Source organism: Arachis duranensis, chromosome 8, assembly GCF_000817695.3.
Source record: "Arachis duranensis cultivar V14167 chromosome 8, aradu.V14167.gnm2.J7QH, whole genome shotgun sequence".
Classification (NCBI taxonomy): domain Eukaryota; kingdom Viridiplantae; phylum Streptophyta; class Magnoliopsida; order Fabales; family Fabaceae; genus Arachis; species Arachis duranensis.
In genome coordinates this window covers 26,879,320-26,893,506 of record NC_029779.3, presented here as the reverse complement: position 1 = coordinate 26,893,506, position 14,187 = coordinate 26,879,320, and the positions used below count along the sequence as shown (strand labels likewise).

General features: G+C 35.7%; 2 protein-coding genes across 2 annotated transcripts in view; both read right to left on the bottom strand.

Annotated features, from left to right (window-relative positions):
- Nucleotides 1-2,110: 2,110 nt before the first annotated feature.
- Nucleotides 2,111-6,152, bottom strand: LOC107461736 (double-stranded RNA-binding protein 2). The gene is made up of 3 exons (XM_016080285.3): nt 5,707-6,152; nt 3,928-4,147; nt 2,111-3,495 (listed from the first exon to the last, which is right to left on the bottom strand). The coding sequence occupies exons 1-3, from the start codon at nt 5,950-5,952 to the stop codon at nt 2,744-2,746; spliced, it is 1,218 nt and encodes a 405-aa protein (XP_015935771.1). The 5' UTR covers nt 5,953-6,152; the 3' UTR covers nt 2,111-2,743.
- A 3,326-nt stretch (nt 6,153-9,478) lies between these two features.
- The window catches only part of LOC107461730 (vacuolar fusion protein MON1 homolog), a gene marked incomplete in the record, with an annotated part of 5,270 nt that continues 561 nt past the window's right edge, over nt 9,479-14,187 (bottom strand). Inside the window, 14 exon segments of the mRNA XM_016080279.3 lie at nt 9,479-9,857; nt 9,946-10,071; nt 10,590-10,654; nt 11,268-11,359; nt 11,449-11,745; nt 11,914-11,978; nt 12,071-12,152; nt 12,316-12,407; nt 12,484-12,616; nt 12,891-13,012; nt 13,188-13,289; nt 13,532-13,571; nt 13,689-13,760; nt 13,883-13,962. Coding sequence (XP_015935765.1) covers nt 9,976-10,071; nt 10,590-10,654; nt 11,268-11,359; nt 11,449-11,745; nt 11,914-11,978; nt 12,071-12,152; nt 12,316-12,407; nt 12,484-12,616; nt 12,891-13,012; nt 13,188-13,289; nt 13,532-13,571; nt 13,689-13,760; nt 13,883-13,962 — 1,338 coding nt within the window.

The following is a 14,187-nucleotide window of genomic DNA, read 5'->3' as shown; positions in this document are numbered from 1 at the left end:
GGTTAAAAAATCCTCCTTCTTGTGATTTTAATATTTTATGAGTAAAGTTTAGGCAAGTAAAAGGTTCCCAAGCAGGATGCAAACAAACAGCACCAAATAAATTTGAAGATTTGTACCTTTGATGTGAGATGCTCAAGGGAATATATTGAGGGATCCATTGCATAGCTAGCTTTCTCCATATCTTTTGTCTCTATATGCCATCCTGGAACTCTCTTCACATTTTACAGTGTCAAATAATTCCTTTTCTTTTACTCTTACCATTGTATATTGTTAATAAAAAATATTATATGCACGCTAAAAATCAGTCACTAAATTAATCATTATATATATATTGTTTAACTCATTTGGTGGTTATTTTTTGTTTATACGTTTCATGGTTAATTATTAATACAATATAAAAAAAGAAAAATTCTATAATGTCTTGATTGATCTAAATGAAGTCCAAGGCATTTATCATCTTAACCAATTTTCTAAGTAGGTGAATGGTTACTGATTATTTAACCTTATTACCTTAACTTTTGTGTCTTGGTAGAAAGTAGAAACCAATCAAGTTAGACAAAGATATTTTCGAAGCACGGCATTGAGTTTTTAATGCACATTGTTGCATGTTGAATGCTGTTTATCTAACATTGTGTCTGAAGGAAGGAACCTACCAATTGATTTTAATATGTCTCTATGTCTCTTTAATCCCAATATATATGAGGGTGGATTTGGTTTGAATTTGATTATCATGCAGAAAGATAGGATAAGAGGTGGTGTTGTGAGAGACAGAGAGTAGTGTCCAGACTCCAGTGGCAGACAAAACAAGTTTTACATTGCAATGAATTTATGAGAATTAACCATTTATGCGTTTTGGGGTGTGTGGACTCAGTTATGGCATATAAACTTGCAGTTACTGATAGCAATGTTTAGAGCAAAGAGGTTCTGCTTTTTATTAATGAGAAATACTTGCATGTTCTTAAAACATATTTAACGCGTATTTTACAAGTTTATTTTTACTTTTCATATAACTTTTAAATATTGTAAATGAAAAATGAGTGACTGCAAATATTTCTAAAATATGTATTAAATGTGCTAAAAGAACATGCAAGTATTTCTCTTCATAAAGCGAAATAAACAAGAACAAGGGTCAACTTCAAATTCTGTGGTCTGTGAAATTCAGAGGCATTAAACACACACCAACTACTTCACCAAGAGTACTTCTGCAGTTCCATTTAAGACTCCAACACAGTTAAGGATCCACATGACCACTCTGGGGCACTGCCCTGTACAATTATAGAATGTGAGATTTGTATCATGGTGATTTACAAAGGGGAAAAAACAAATAAAAGTGTGCAACTTTGAATGCTATTTTATCTGTTACTACACAGGAAAGGCTTTGTAATTCAACGACAGGACGAAAATGACTTCACAGCTAAGGGGGAGGTGTTTCAACTTTACTGCACATTTGAACAACTTTAAAGAGTGCATGTTGAATTGAATGGTACGTGACAAAGATGATTAAGATAAAAGGGTGTGCCAAGTTCCTCAACAGTGGTTGTGATTACTGGTTCAGTACCAGAAAGGTCACTTTATGAGACTAATGTGTAAGACTGTTCCCTCTCTAAAGGGGAAAAAGAAGAAAAATAATCAACCACCGTTTCATACCTTGAGAGTGAGAAGGCAGTGGTAAATTCTAATTTTGACCCAATAAATACAACCAACTTCAACTTATTCAAAACCTAGCTTCATCCTAAAACCTAGCTGTGAATCCCTTTTACCTTAAATTCAACTATTTGTATACATTATAAATGACATTTCTGAGAGTAACATTCAAACATAAATAACTTTATTTTGTTTTGTAAACTACAATCCAATATTTGGATTTGAATCGAAGTACTATTCAAGCTGGTGTCATAGTCTCAGAACCTTTGAAAATGATGTAACTTCTCCCGTACTAATGAGCAAAAGTCTAATCACTTACATTTAGGTAAACAAGAAAATTAACAACACCCATAAAATGTTGGACAAAATTAGCAAAACCTACTCTTAAATGCAAGTTTGTCCAAATATGAGTGGTTACTTGTTAGAATTCCGCAAGAAACTTCCACATGCACAACTCAATCCTGTGAAAAATATAAAAGTAACTTGCTGAAGAATCAGATTCTCCTGATGTAGCTCGATTATATAACATGAATAACAAGTATAGATAACCACCATGGAGTCCAGGGGGAACCTAGAAAACCTAATAAATGATCTATGATAGATCCTTTTTCCTAATGTGATCTGCAAGCCTCAACGAGTAAGGCTTCTGGCTTCAAACACAACCTTTTTCATTTCCTCCACTGGCAGAGACTCAATCTCTGATCTGAAACGGTATTTGCAATGTTGGTCAGGGAATTCCACATGCAGGAGTAGAAAAGACCATTCGCAAGAACAATGCAAGATGATCGAACTGGCAGACTTGCTGACAAGGAATACTAAGAAATGACATACATTTAAAAAAAAAGGGGAAAAAATGGAAAGAAAAAAGCGGAGAGAGCAAATGACATGCCAAACTGCTCTTAAATTTTCACATATATTGGGCTGCTGGTGCTAATTAACCCGACCAATTGTTGCGTTTAACAGGACAAAATGGGGGTAGAGAAGGAAAATGGAAGGGATGATTTAACATCACTCATTATAAGATGAGAAGCAAATTCTAGATCAGCACAAAACTATGACAAGTTGGCTACATTCCCATGGATGCTGAATTCTATATATTTCAAATTTTCAGCTGCTCCAAGATTTGTGCTGTCCGTGATTCTGCTAATGCATTCTCAAACTTGGCATCCGTCTCTTTAACTTTAGGTGGCAATTTTTCTTCTTTAACCGGGGTAAGGGGGTTTTGCTTCTGAACAGGAGCAGGTTCATCTTTACTTATTGGCGGAGCAGCATATACTGGAATAGCTTGCCTAATAGTGACCGGAGGAGCAAGTTGTACAGTAGAAGCCCTTATAACCTGCTGGGGCACTGTGCCGGGTGGTGGAAGAGGTGGTGCAGCATAGACAGGTACTACTGACCGTATATTCACTGCAGGAGCAATTCCATGGCATGATCTCATATGTCGAAGGGGAACATATGGTGCTGCTCCTGCTGCAGGGAACTTTATGGGACGGGCAACTCGGCTTTCTAGTGCAGAAGATTGTGGTGGTAACAGGGAACTGTCACTAGCTGTTAAAGGATGCCTGCTTCGAGGTCCTTCGTTTGCGGTTGCCAATGAGGGCTTATTTCGAGGTGCTGTCTTTAGGCAAATTAAGGGAAGGATCTTTGATGTAGTTGCAGGTAGAGGTTGTGGACTGGATGCCCTGGGATGTTGAATATGAAATTTCTTTTGGAACGGCATTAAAGCATTTGGATTTGACACTGCCATTTTTTCCTTCTGGCGGTAGTTCAGTAAAGCCCGTGCTATTGTGATCTGTTCAAGTTCATCATTGATCTCTGGTTCATTTGAAGAGCTTGCAGTTTCTTTTGCCACTGGCGAGGAAAAAAAATATTGCTAGTTAAAATTCAATTATTTACATAGATTTTTTAATCTTTTGGTAAAAAAAAAAGGGGTAAACAAAAAGGAGGTGAAATAAACTATCTGGCATGTAATATTACGTCTATCAGAGAATTTTAATCTGGAATGGTGATAGAAAAGTAGTACCACACCAGGTTTGGGAAGGTGGCAGCATACTCTATTGTGATTGCTGGTTGGCAAGTTTACAATGTGTTGAAGAACAAAGGATTTACCACATATCTTACAATAATGAGAATAAAGGAAACAGGCCAGGTTGGTTATTGCCCCTGTTCCATTTTGTAGTCTACATAAAGTAATATTATACATCCAGGACATATGAATGTAAAAAGCGCCATATTCCCATGAAAGCAATTAATTTTTCAGACAAAAGCAATCCAGCCACTTACATTGTTTAAGAGATGACCAAGCCACCATTGCTGCATTTTTCTCAGCTTGTTTCTTATTCTTGGCTGGTTCACCAGTAAATGTAATTCCAGCCAATTCTACCATCCCAGTAAAAACAGGTAGATGTCCTAAGCCTGACCTGTATGTTGTGTACAGAGGCAATGGTGCCCCTACCCTTTGTGCAATTTCCTGTAAGAGGTTCTTGTATACTCCAGTTTCATCCTGAAAGTCGGATGTTCATAAGTATATGGACAGAAATACTACTAAGGGTGCAACTAAGCCATTCAATGCAATGTGGATCTGCAGACATATTAACAACGCTAATAAAGGCCAATAAAAGAAATACTTCAAAGGGAAATTCCATATCAATTTGATAACAAAAGCCATTCAACTTGCGTAATAATTTAATTGAGAATGTTGTTGATAGATGAATGTATACATTGGAGAAAACATGCTACGCTGTACCACATTACCACACTCATGGTTCCAACATATTCCACTTTAAAAGACATGCAAAGGTCAAAGGCTCCAAACAAATAAGAGAACACAGCAGATCTTACAGAGAATGTTCTTGGTTATTTAACACCAGAAAAAGAGCACTAGAAATACCAACATTGATGGTGTAGACAAAATTACAAGCACTAGAAAGTTACAGCAGGTGAACTAGTTGCATGATAGAAGTTAGAACAGAGCAGCACAAAGTTAAGTCCTTTTTTCCAGAAACAGATTATTGTCTTCAACAATGTAGGCTAACAACACCCATCATCCTTTATGAAGGAAAACTAATAGTATTAACAGCAAGGTGCAACCAATATCCCCAGCCTTCCTTTAGAAATAGTAACGACTTGTAGTGTCATGGTTCACTGTCAAACTGTAATGCTAGTATATTAATAATTTATTGAAATAAAAAGGGAGGCAGTTACATCAGACCATCAGTCAACCAAGAACACATATAATTAGCACAACGATCGTAGAATCATGGATGATATTAACAATGCTCAACTTAAAATAAGTGTACTACTGTAGTTTCCCTAGGGTATTACTGTTAGCAATTTTACAAGATAAGCACCTTAAATTTCTCATGCATCAATCACCCTGAGTCGGCATATTTACCATCTAAAATAGCTCTGATGAATTGGAAGCCGTTTACAATATTCAACCAACAGTAAATGACTGGACTTATACAAAACATAGAATCACTAAATATCCATATTCAAATGTAATTGACTTAACAAAATTGGCTTGCATTTCTAGTAAATTGAGTTAGTTGAGCTGGCAGTTTACACTCTAAGCGACAACAGTTCCTTGAGATGACTAGATTCTCACTAAAGGATACAAGAAGTCCTCACATCTAGGGTAGAAAAACTACTGAAATTCAAAACCTAAGTTTGTCAGTAATGTTTGACTTTCACATCGAAACACCACTAGTTGAGAACTAGAATCCCAATTCCCAATCCTGTTCCCACAATCTCTTGCCACTAAGGTCAACTAATCCAAAAAAAAAACAGAAAGAAAGAAAAAGAAAAATTTCTTTCACTACCCACACACAACGACCAGACCAAGTTCAAGTGCAAGGGCATTCCAGTAATTCCACAACAACCGACCCTGGTAAGCTCCGGAACGCTCACGGCGAACACCACTAGCTTCACATTATCCAGGTTCATCACACATTTGCAACTTGCATTTATTTATTTTCTCCTCAAAACCCTAAATCTCTACACTAATGAAGTTAAAGACAGTAAGTAAGAAGGAAGCGACAGTGAAGAAGGAGAAGAACTCACGAGGATCTTAGCGGCGAGGGAGTGAGAGGGGCCACGGTGAGAGAGGGAGTTGAGTGCGACCTCGGCGGCGGAGTGCTCAGCCTGGCGTAGCGTTGAGCAGTAGTGAGGGCTCTCGAAGGTCTCGCCGTTAAAGTTCACCGTCGCCTTAAACCTCGGAGCGTGATCGGGACCTTCCCGAATGCACGTGTACGACGGCAGGTTGAAGCAACTCCGCTGCGCCAGCTCCTGCAGCTGGTTCTTGTACATTTTTCTTCTCTATTTTTCTCCGGTGGAAATGGCCGCCGGAGATAGATCCCGATCGGGTCGTAATCGGAGCTTTATCGCCGGAAAATTTAGTCTCCGGCGAGAAAGAATGGGGTTTTAGGGTTTGTTTTGATGCAGAAATGAGAGAAAAGGGCAGAGAGAAAGTGAAATTGTGCAGAAAAGTGAGAAAGAGAAAGGGAAGTAGAAGGAAAAACCAAAAAAAAAAAAGAAGGTAATTATTATTATTTCCATTATTTATTTATTATTATTGTATTATAATATTGAGGAAGTTATTTATTGTTCTTTGTTGGTTCTAGGTCAACACAAGGTTTAATAATTTTTTTCCTGAAATATTTAATTGTAATTATGATCTACAACAGTTGTGTTTACTTTGGTGTTTTGTTGTTTTCTGAGTAGTGTTGTGATTGACCTTTTCTTAATCTCTTTGCTAATGAGTTTTATACAAAATCTTAGTAATATTTAACTAAGCCACCTATTAGTGGCTTAATTACACCTTCAACTCCCAGGTAATAACTAAGTGAGTATTGTCTAGACGACAAACTAGACTTTGGCAACTTACATTTTGTTCTTGTTTGCATTTGTTTTAGTTCCAAGTTTCAAAGTACAAGAATAATAGTGTGGAAAAATGTACGAAACCTATGAGGAGATCCATCTTTGTGTGGTAATCCATTCAGGAATTTCAATTTTATTTTAAAATTTATGAACTAGGATTTTGACTTTGTTTTGCTTACCAATCATGCAAGTTAATTAGGAAAGGAAAAAAGAAATTGCTATATTCATGGTAAATAACTAAATATTATTTATTGTAATAATTAATAAATATCAAATAAAATAAATTTTGATTTTTTGTTTGTCTCTCTAACACTAATAGACTAATAATCTATAATAAATCACCTCACCTAACATTAATGAGATTTTTTTTTTCTAAATTTATAACCTCATTCTATCTAAAATTCAGTCATATTGGCTTAATGAAATACCTTCTTAAAAGAAATTGCAAAGACATTGAAAAATTGAAAAGAAATCTGACATCCCTATATATTACGTTCCGCTGATTTACTGTCACAGCTTTATTAAAATGAGGATATTGTTTTTACATTAAAATAAAGGAATTTTAATTTACATGAAAAATTCAAGTAGCTAGGCCTAATAAATGATATTCAGTCTTAAATCGCGGGTCAGGCAAACGTGTAACCTACTTTTATATTTACGCTACACAAAATTCAACACAGGATTTAATTAAAAATGATAACAATAATAAAGAGAGAGCTTCATAGTTCACAGTCATACGATTGGAAAATTAAAAAAAATGACGACCTATCATAACATAAATGAAGCAGGCGGAATCTAATTTTGTTTGCATTAATTCCCGAAGCCTATGCTTCTCTGCCTAATGGCATGTTCATGTGCTACGATAGCTATCTGTCTAGTAAAGAATTCAGTATAAGTATTATTCAATATCCAATATATCACAATTCGGTGAAAGACACCTAAAAATTTTGCATATTTAATCATCTGGACCACGTGTCTATTATTATCTATATATATTCATTTCACCTAGTCCCGCTGGTGGCTCCAATAATCAATATAATCCAAGTTTGTAACGTGAAATGGAGATTTATTTTTTTGAAAGTAGTAAACCATGCTAGTCCTTACAATATGACAAATTGTAATTCAAGTTCCTTTACATGACTTTTCTAAACTAACAACAAAAGTGAAATTGTGAATGTAAGATCTTCAATGCTGACGTTGACTCTATTTGTGCTGACCTAGTTATGGGATTAATCTTATAGTGCAAAGAAATGACACACTACATAGCACTGAAGGAACTTTGCATAATGGTGCGTATAAATGCAACGTTAAGAAGCCACTGAACCAGGGACGAACCCTATAACATATCACGTGATAGGAATTAGATTTAATAAATATTGTTTTTTAATTTTATTCAGTTTGCATATCCACATTGAAGAACCCTAAAGCCCATTGAGGAACTTGCCATAATGCATATCCACGTACTCTTTTTCAGTCTAGCAATGAGATGAGGTGCCAAGGGGGAGTGGGATGGTATTATGGCCATTTTGAGGGTTTGAAAGCCCATAGGAATAGGATTTATTATTATGCAGAAAGTGGGAAGCAAAAACTTTCATTCTCCAAAATCGGTGAAGTTCGACTCGGGGAAAAGTATATAGAAGTGATCATAAAAGTTTTTTTCCCCTTTCTTCAGGGTACGTCATAAAAGGGGTTTAATGGAGCTTTTTGACAAATTGAAGCCACCGAATTCACGGTGAAGATGGCCAACGTAAATGAATGGAGGTGTTTAGGGGGAAAAAGAGTTTGAGTTTCTTATTTATTGGTTTTTTCCCACCCAACTATATTTAACACACCTTGTCCTTATTGACATCATGCATTAAATGAGAACCATGTATTCATGTGCCATTACTAGCTACTGACATTGTTTTCATGCATATAAAATTAAAAAATAATAAAATACAATATAGTGTTATAAATTAATAATATTGTTCTTCTACTACTACTACTCGTATTGTAGCTTTCAAAGATCCAAATAACATTGTGCTATTGAAGGTGGGAAGAAAAAAACAAATGTATGCAGTATGCCATTGCATATGGACAATGGCATGTGAAATCATCTTGACGAATTAAGATGCCTTTCCATCTTGTATAACATATGGGAAATAAGCAGGAAAAAGGCATGGAGAAAATCAAAACGATACCAATTGAAAGTACTTCATGAATTATGTTCTCCAAGGCCATGTTATGTGAACAAGTTGAGCTAGTTATTGTCTTGCTTTCACTGTAAAGGAAATTGACTTCTTATGGCGAAGCTCATACTGCAAAACCATATGCATATGCTACATATTTTCTGAATATAAACCAACTATAAAGGCAATATTTTTCTTTTCTTTTCCACCCCAATGATTCCAATTTACCCAAAGTGATTTACCCATTTCCAAATTCTCACCATCCCATAAATTCTTATATACATAATAAGCACAAAGTATAATACGCTCATTCAACATATGATGACAGGTCTACCCAGAAAAAAATGATGATACCCATGTTGAACCAACTCCATCAAATTAACATTTAGTTGGAATATTACTTATTTGCCAGCATCTTTAAGAATTTAACAGGCCCAATCCAAGCACATTAAAACAGCAAGGGTCTCTGCGAGTGCAATCCCTAGCTTAAAGTTAATTCTCCCGCCAATGAGTTTTAACTCACATGACATGTCCTCCTTTCTTATTATGAGGTCTGAGGTTCGAACTTCATCTAATACAAACTTGACAAAAAAGGGGATATCTTGTGTGTGGGTGTGGTGTGTGTAATGCCTAGGATTAGGGGTTGTCCAATCCAACGGCCAAAAAAAAAGTTAATTCTACCCATATTTATGGAATTCTTTTAGTGGATGCATTTACTCTTTAGATGTTAATACAAAACTAAAATAACTATACTGCACATTACACACAAGCATGCCCCGTCTGACGGATGATATATAAAAGGGATCAGAATAAAATACTCATCGCTTGTACAAACTAAAAATTGATACAAAGGTGCTATGAATGGAACCGGAACAAAATTGTAATTGAATATAAGCTTATTTGTGAGATAGTTCCCCAAAAATAATCTACTAGAATCAATAGTCTATCTATATGCTATACAACTAACAGACTTTGTAGTGACTTAACAACCAAACTGCGGTACTGTGGCAAGTAATGAGCAAGCTGTTGGTTCCCCCAAAACAAGAGTGCCATATTAATGCAGGCACAGGAATCATCATTTCAGCAACACCTTTAGTTCATATACTCTTAACAGCTGATGATGACGACTTAAGAAACATTTTGGGAGTGGGCGTGACACTTGACAAACTGATGAATAATGATTTTACATTTGAGTTTCTAAACGAAGATAGAAAAAAAGAATAAACTCACAAGATATTATGTAAAATAAACTTACTCGTACATCTTTACAGTATTTCATAGGAAGTCACCATGAAAAGGGGCTAGCTCCTAGCAAAAATATTTCATTTTCAACATCTTTTACCCATTGACAAACCCTATTGCAAGTCTTTATTGCCAAGGCCTGCATATAATCATTGGGAAAATAATCAGAATTTATCCACAGTAGTACAATATAACGAGGATTTGTGAAGTTTTTACCATTCATCCAAGACCAGGAGTTATTTGAATACCTCCAAATTCAACAAGTTTGTAATGTGAGAAAGGAAGAGTAAACCGCTTTTTTATCAATAAATTTAGTTTCAAATGGATCCAAATGAACCAAGAATAATTCTCACTTTACAAACTTCATTTGAGAGGATTCAAACTCCCCTATAAAACCTTTTTCCATCAAAACAAAATACCGATTTTTTCTTATCTTCAGAATCTAAACCAACTAAAGCAACTGTAACAGTAAAAGTAAGCCAATGAATGAAATCACAGTAATATACAGAACTGCTAGATTTCAAAATTGTGAAAATTTTATTAGATCTTTCTTTGGATGTTAATCATTAACTTACACCTGTATAATGATATACGACATAAAAAATGGAAGATTAGAAATACAATTTGAGAAATATTGTGTGTAAGCAAAAATGGTACCTTGTCTGCAAGGGGATCAAATGCAGCGTAAAGCTCAAAATCCTGTGTTACCCAACAGAGCAGAACTGCCAAATGAAATTCATCTGATTAATTTGATCAGAGTTCAATGTAGATTGTATATGCAAAGGTATTTACAAGTCAGCCACAAAACATGAACAACACAAAGTCTTCTACCACTAGGTTGGCTCAGATATTTGAATGGATAAATGCCATAAACCATATTTGCAGATAACCCAAAGTTTTCTGTCTGTCTCTACCTATAATTATTATGCTATCATCTATCTGGCATACTCTTCTTTGAACTTATGCAGATCTTATTGTCACGTGACAGAATCACCTAAAGAAAAATTCTACCATATTTTCCATCATCAGTTCTGTCCCAAAAATCTCTAGTGCATTTCCTACCAAAATGTTATATTCTTCAGATATACCACTAAATAGGGTTTAGTTTTGACTAGCAAAGTTGGTTTATCGCAGCATATTGTGTAAATTTGCTTGTCTTTTTACTGGCACAAAGATCTAAACACACCTCACAATAAACAATGGGCCTGGCTCACCGAGAATCAGTCTCTCCAAAATATTTCAGATACAAACCAACACCAAATAAGATATACATGACATGCATCCACATCTGAGATGTACTATAACTATCTAGAATTAACAAATGAAATTAATTACCATAGTTTTCATCCCTTCTAAACTGAGTTTTGTTAGGTCCAATTCCTTTATCATGCATTGAAGAAAAAATCTTCTGGTAAGCTCTATATAGCCTGCAGAAACAAATGAAATCAGGTATGATTCCCAGAAGAACACAGTGATGGAAGCTTAAGAAGCACGCAAGTTGTCATAACATTTTAACCTTTTCTTCTGCCGAGGACTGTTCACTGGTGATGAGAAATCTGAAGATACGTATTGATCCAGAAATATACTTCGGTATATGAAATGCCACAAACCAGCAGCACCACCAGTGCCAGAACCCGGTTCCCTCGATCTATAAGGAGAATCTGTTGGAAGCCCGGGATAGCCCAGATGAGATGATGATCCAGAATGAGGAGGTAAGGGTGGCAGATCTTCAACACGCATTCCACCATCTAGCAAAGATCTCTGAACTTCACTAAGGACATTGGACTTCAACAGGACGGTTTCGATACGAATCCTATGAATTGGCAGGTAACTTCTAAACCATGCAAGAAAAATAACCTCTACAGAAAGGCCTAAAATATCTTCATTTTTAACCATTGTTTATTTACCTCTTTACTTTTTAAATTCTTTTTTAAAAAAAGTCCAAGAATAACAGTGATCAGGATATTAAACTATTATATACCTGCAATCCTTGAGATGGTAAAAAGCATCTGAACGAGTGGTCAGCAACATCAAGTATGTATCATCCTGCCACATATAAAGATAGCTTTGTTATTTATGAGCTGAACAACTATATACGCCAAATGTGCCAATTGTCTATGCAATCATTTCTCACTCACGTCAAAATAATGGATGTAAGCATACAAAAATGCCAGAGGATTGTATCTTGGCAAGCAAACAGGTGAAAATGATTCAGATGTCCTGCATAATTATAGCCCGAGAGAGAGGGTAAGAAACTGAACAACAGTATGAAAAATAAAAGAAATCCAAAGTCCAAACAATTTGTTAATGAAGGACAGATGGCAAAGACTGCCACAAACAACATGGAGATGTTATCTGAAAGATAAAAAGGCATTCTACTTGCCTAAAGGATTCTGTTGACATAATGAAGTTGACCAGCAGTAGCATATCATCTGGATGAAGTGTGGCTTTCTGTGCACCAACTAGACTGATTACCTGCATTTAATATTCAATGGTTATTTTATTATTTTATGTCAGTTCATAACAAGACAATTTATGTACAGGGTTAAACCTTGTGCCTGCACATTAGTATTGCAAACAGAACACCTGAATCCACAACATCCTGCAAGATAGCACCAGCAGCTTGCCTTGTTGCATATGTAAGGGGCAGACAGGTATAAGCATGAAGAAATGTAGCCGGATTCCTGATTCAAAAAGACAAAAAGCAATGTTTAAAAAAAGATATTTAGAAATCACAAATAATCTCCATCTTACCAAATCAACCCACCAAAATAAAACAATAAAATAAAAAAAGGGTCTCTCCTTATTTTTCCCTTGTTGTAGCGGGTGGGGTTGGGGGAAGGGGCATACCCAAAAGAAAGACTATACAAAAACACCTAAAGTAGCCCCATACTAGAGAAGAGATTTTACTATTTCGCCTTTAATATAACCCGACTAGTTCATAGTTGAGAGACAAACCAATTAAAAGAATGAATTAGTGAAGAGAAGACGATGTCTGTTCCACCAAGCAAGGGTGTCATATCAAACTTTGGATTCCTCTCAAAACATCTGTTTATTGACTTTGTCAGTATAACAATCACCTGCAATATGCATCAACGACATGTATCATATGAATGCAACAACAAAACTAGTCCATTTACTTACTAGAAAGATGCCTTAATAAATTATGATGATTAGAAGCAGCAAAAGCAGGCCTATTCAGTAAAATAAATGAATCCATAAACATTTTGTATACAAGTGTCAACTCAATCATACCTGGCCATAGATAAGCTCCAACTGCCCTCTTAACGACTCATAAGGCTCTTCTGTGCAGCTAATGCAAACTAAGTAAATAGGCCCTTTCACAAGAAAAACCACCTGCAACATAGCTCAAGCAATACTTAAGCGCAAAACATAAGATGGCAGTTCAGAACCAAAAGCTAGAGCAAACAGCCAATAAGTCCAATTAAAACTTTCTAGTTTCTAAGCAACGATAAAATGTCATTTTGCATAGCAATATTATCATGGCTCCAAGTGCTAGTTTGTAATGAAGCAATGTGCAAAGAAAACTGTATATCCATGAACAAAGGCGTTTAAGAGAGAAAAGCATGTGATCAGACCTGATGATTTCCGGCCCTCACCAATTTTACACGGTCACCCCTGAAAATAGAAAATGGAAATGTTTGCATGGTCCCTCTCAAATCATTCAAATACATAATATCTCCGCAAGTAGATACTATTAGGTAATATTTAACCAGAATAAAGACATCACAGTACCCATTTTCCACAAATGAAATGATAGCTTGCAACGTTGCTGAAAACCCAGCAAGCTTGTGTTCATCCCCATACCTGGAATGAAAGGAACACGGTGCAAAACAATAAATAGAGGAGCGGATGGGGAAATGAATCTTAAGGGAGAAATTCTAGAAAGATATATAGACGAGTATAGTATTCACAGAATAAACACTAACCTAGAGTATATAGGTTTGCCAGAATGACTGAGAACAAAGAAATGCTTCTTCCTTTTCCTCCATGAAATGGAAGCATCATCCTGCACTTTATTTATTAATCAAGCATAATATGATATCACATGCATCCTTAAGTTAAATGTGTGCTACGCAAATTTAACACGCTTAACCGGAATTTATAACAAAACTAACGCTTATTTAATTATATTTTCTTCTCTATCAACCAAATTCAAAATGTAAATCATCATAGACCCGAGCACGACAAAAATTTACATGGAATCAAATTCGTGAACGAAGAAATCGACGAT

Bases quoted from the DNA above. Each gene is read 5' to 3' on its own strand.
- LOC107461736 (XM_016080285.3), bottom strand. From the start codon at position 5,952: ATGTACAAGAACCAGCTGCAGGAGCTGGCGCAGCGGAGTTGCTTCAAC. The intron at 4,148-5,706 runs GTGAGTTCTTCT...TCCGACTTTCAG, and splicing joins CCCTCGCCGCTAAGATCCTC to GATGAAACTGGAGTATACAA. The intron at 3,496-3,927 runs GTAAGTGGCTGG...TTTCCTCGCCAG, and splicing joins TTGGTCATCTCTTAAACAAT to TGGCAAAAGAAACTGCAAGC.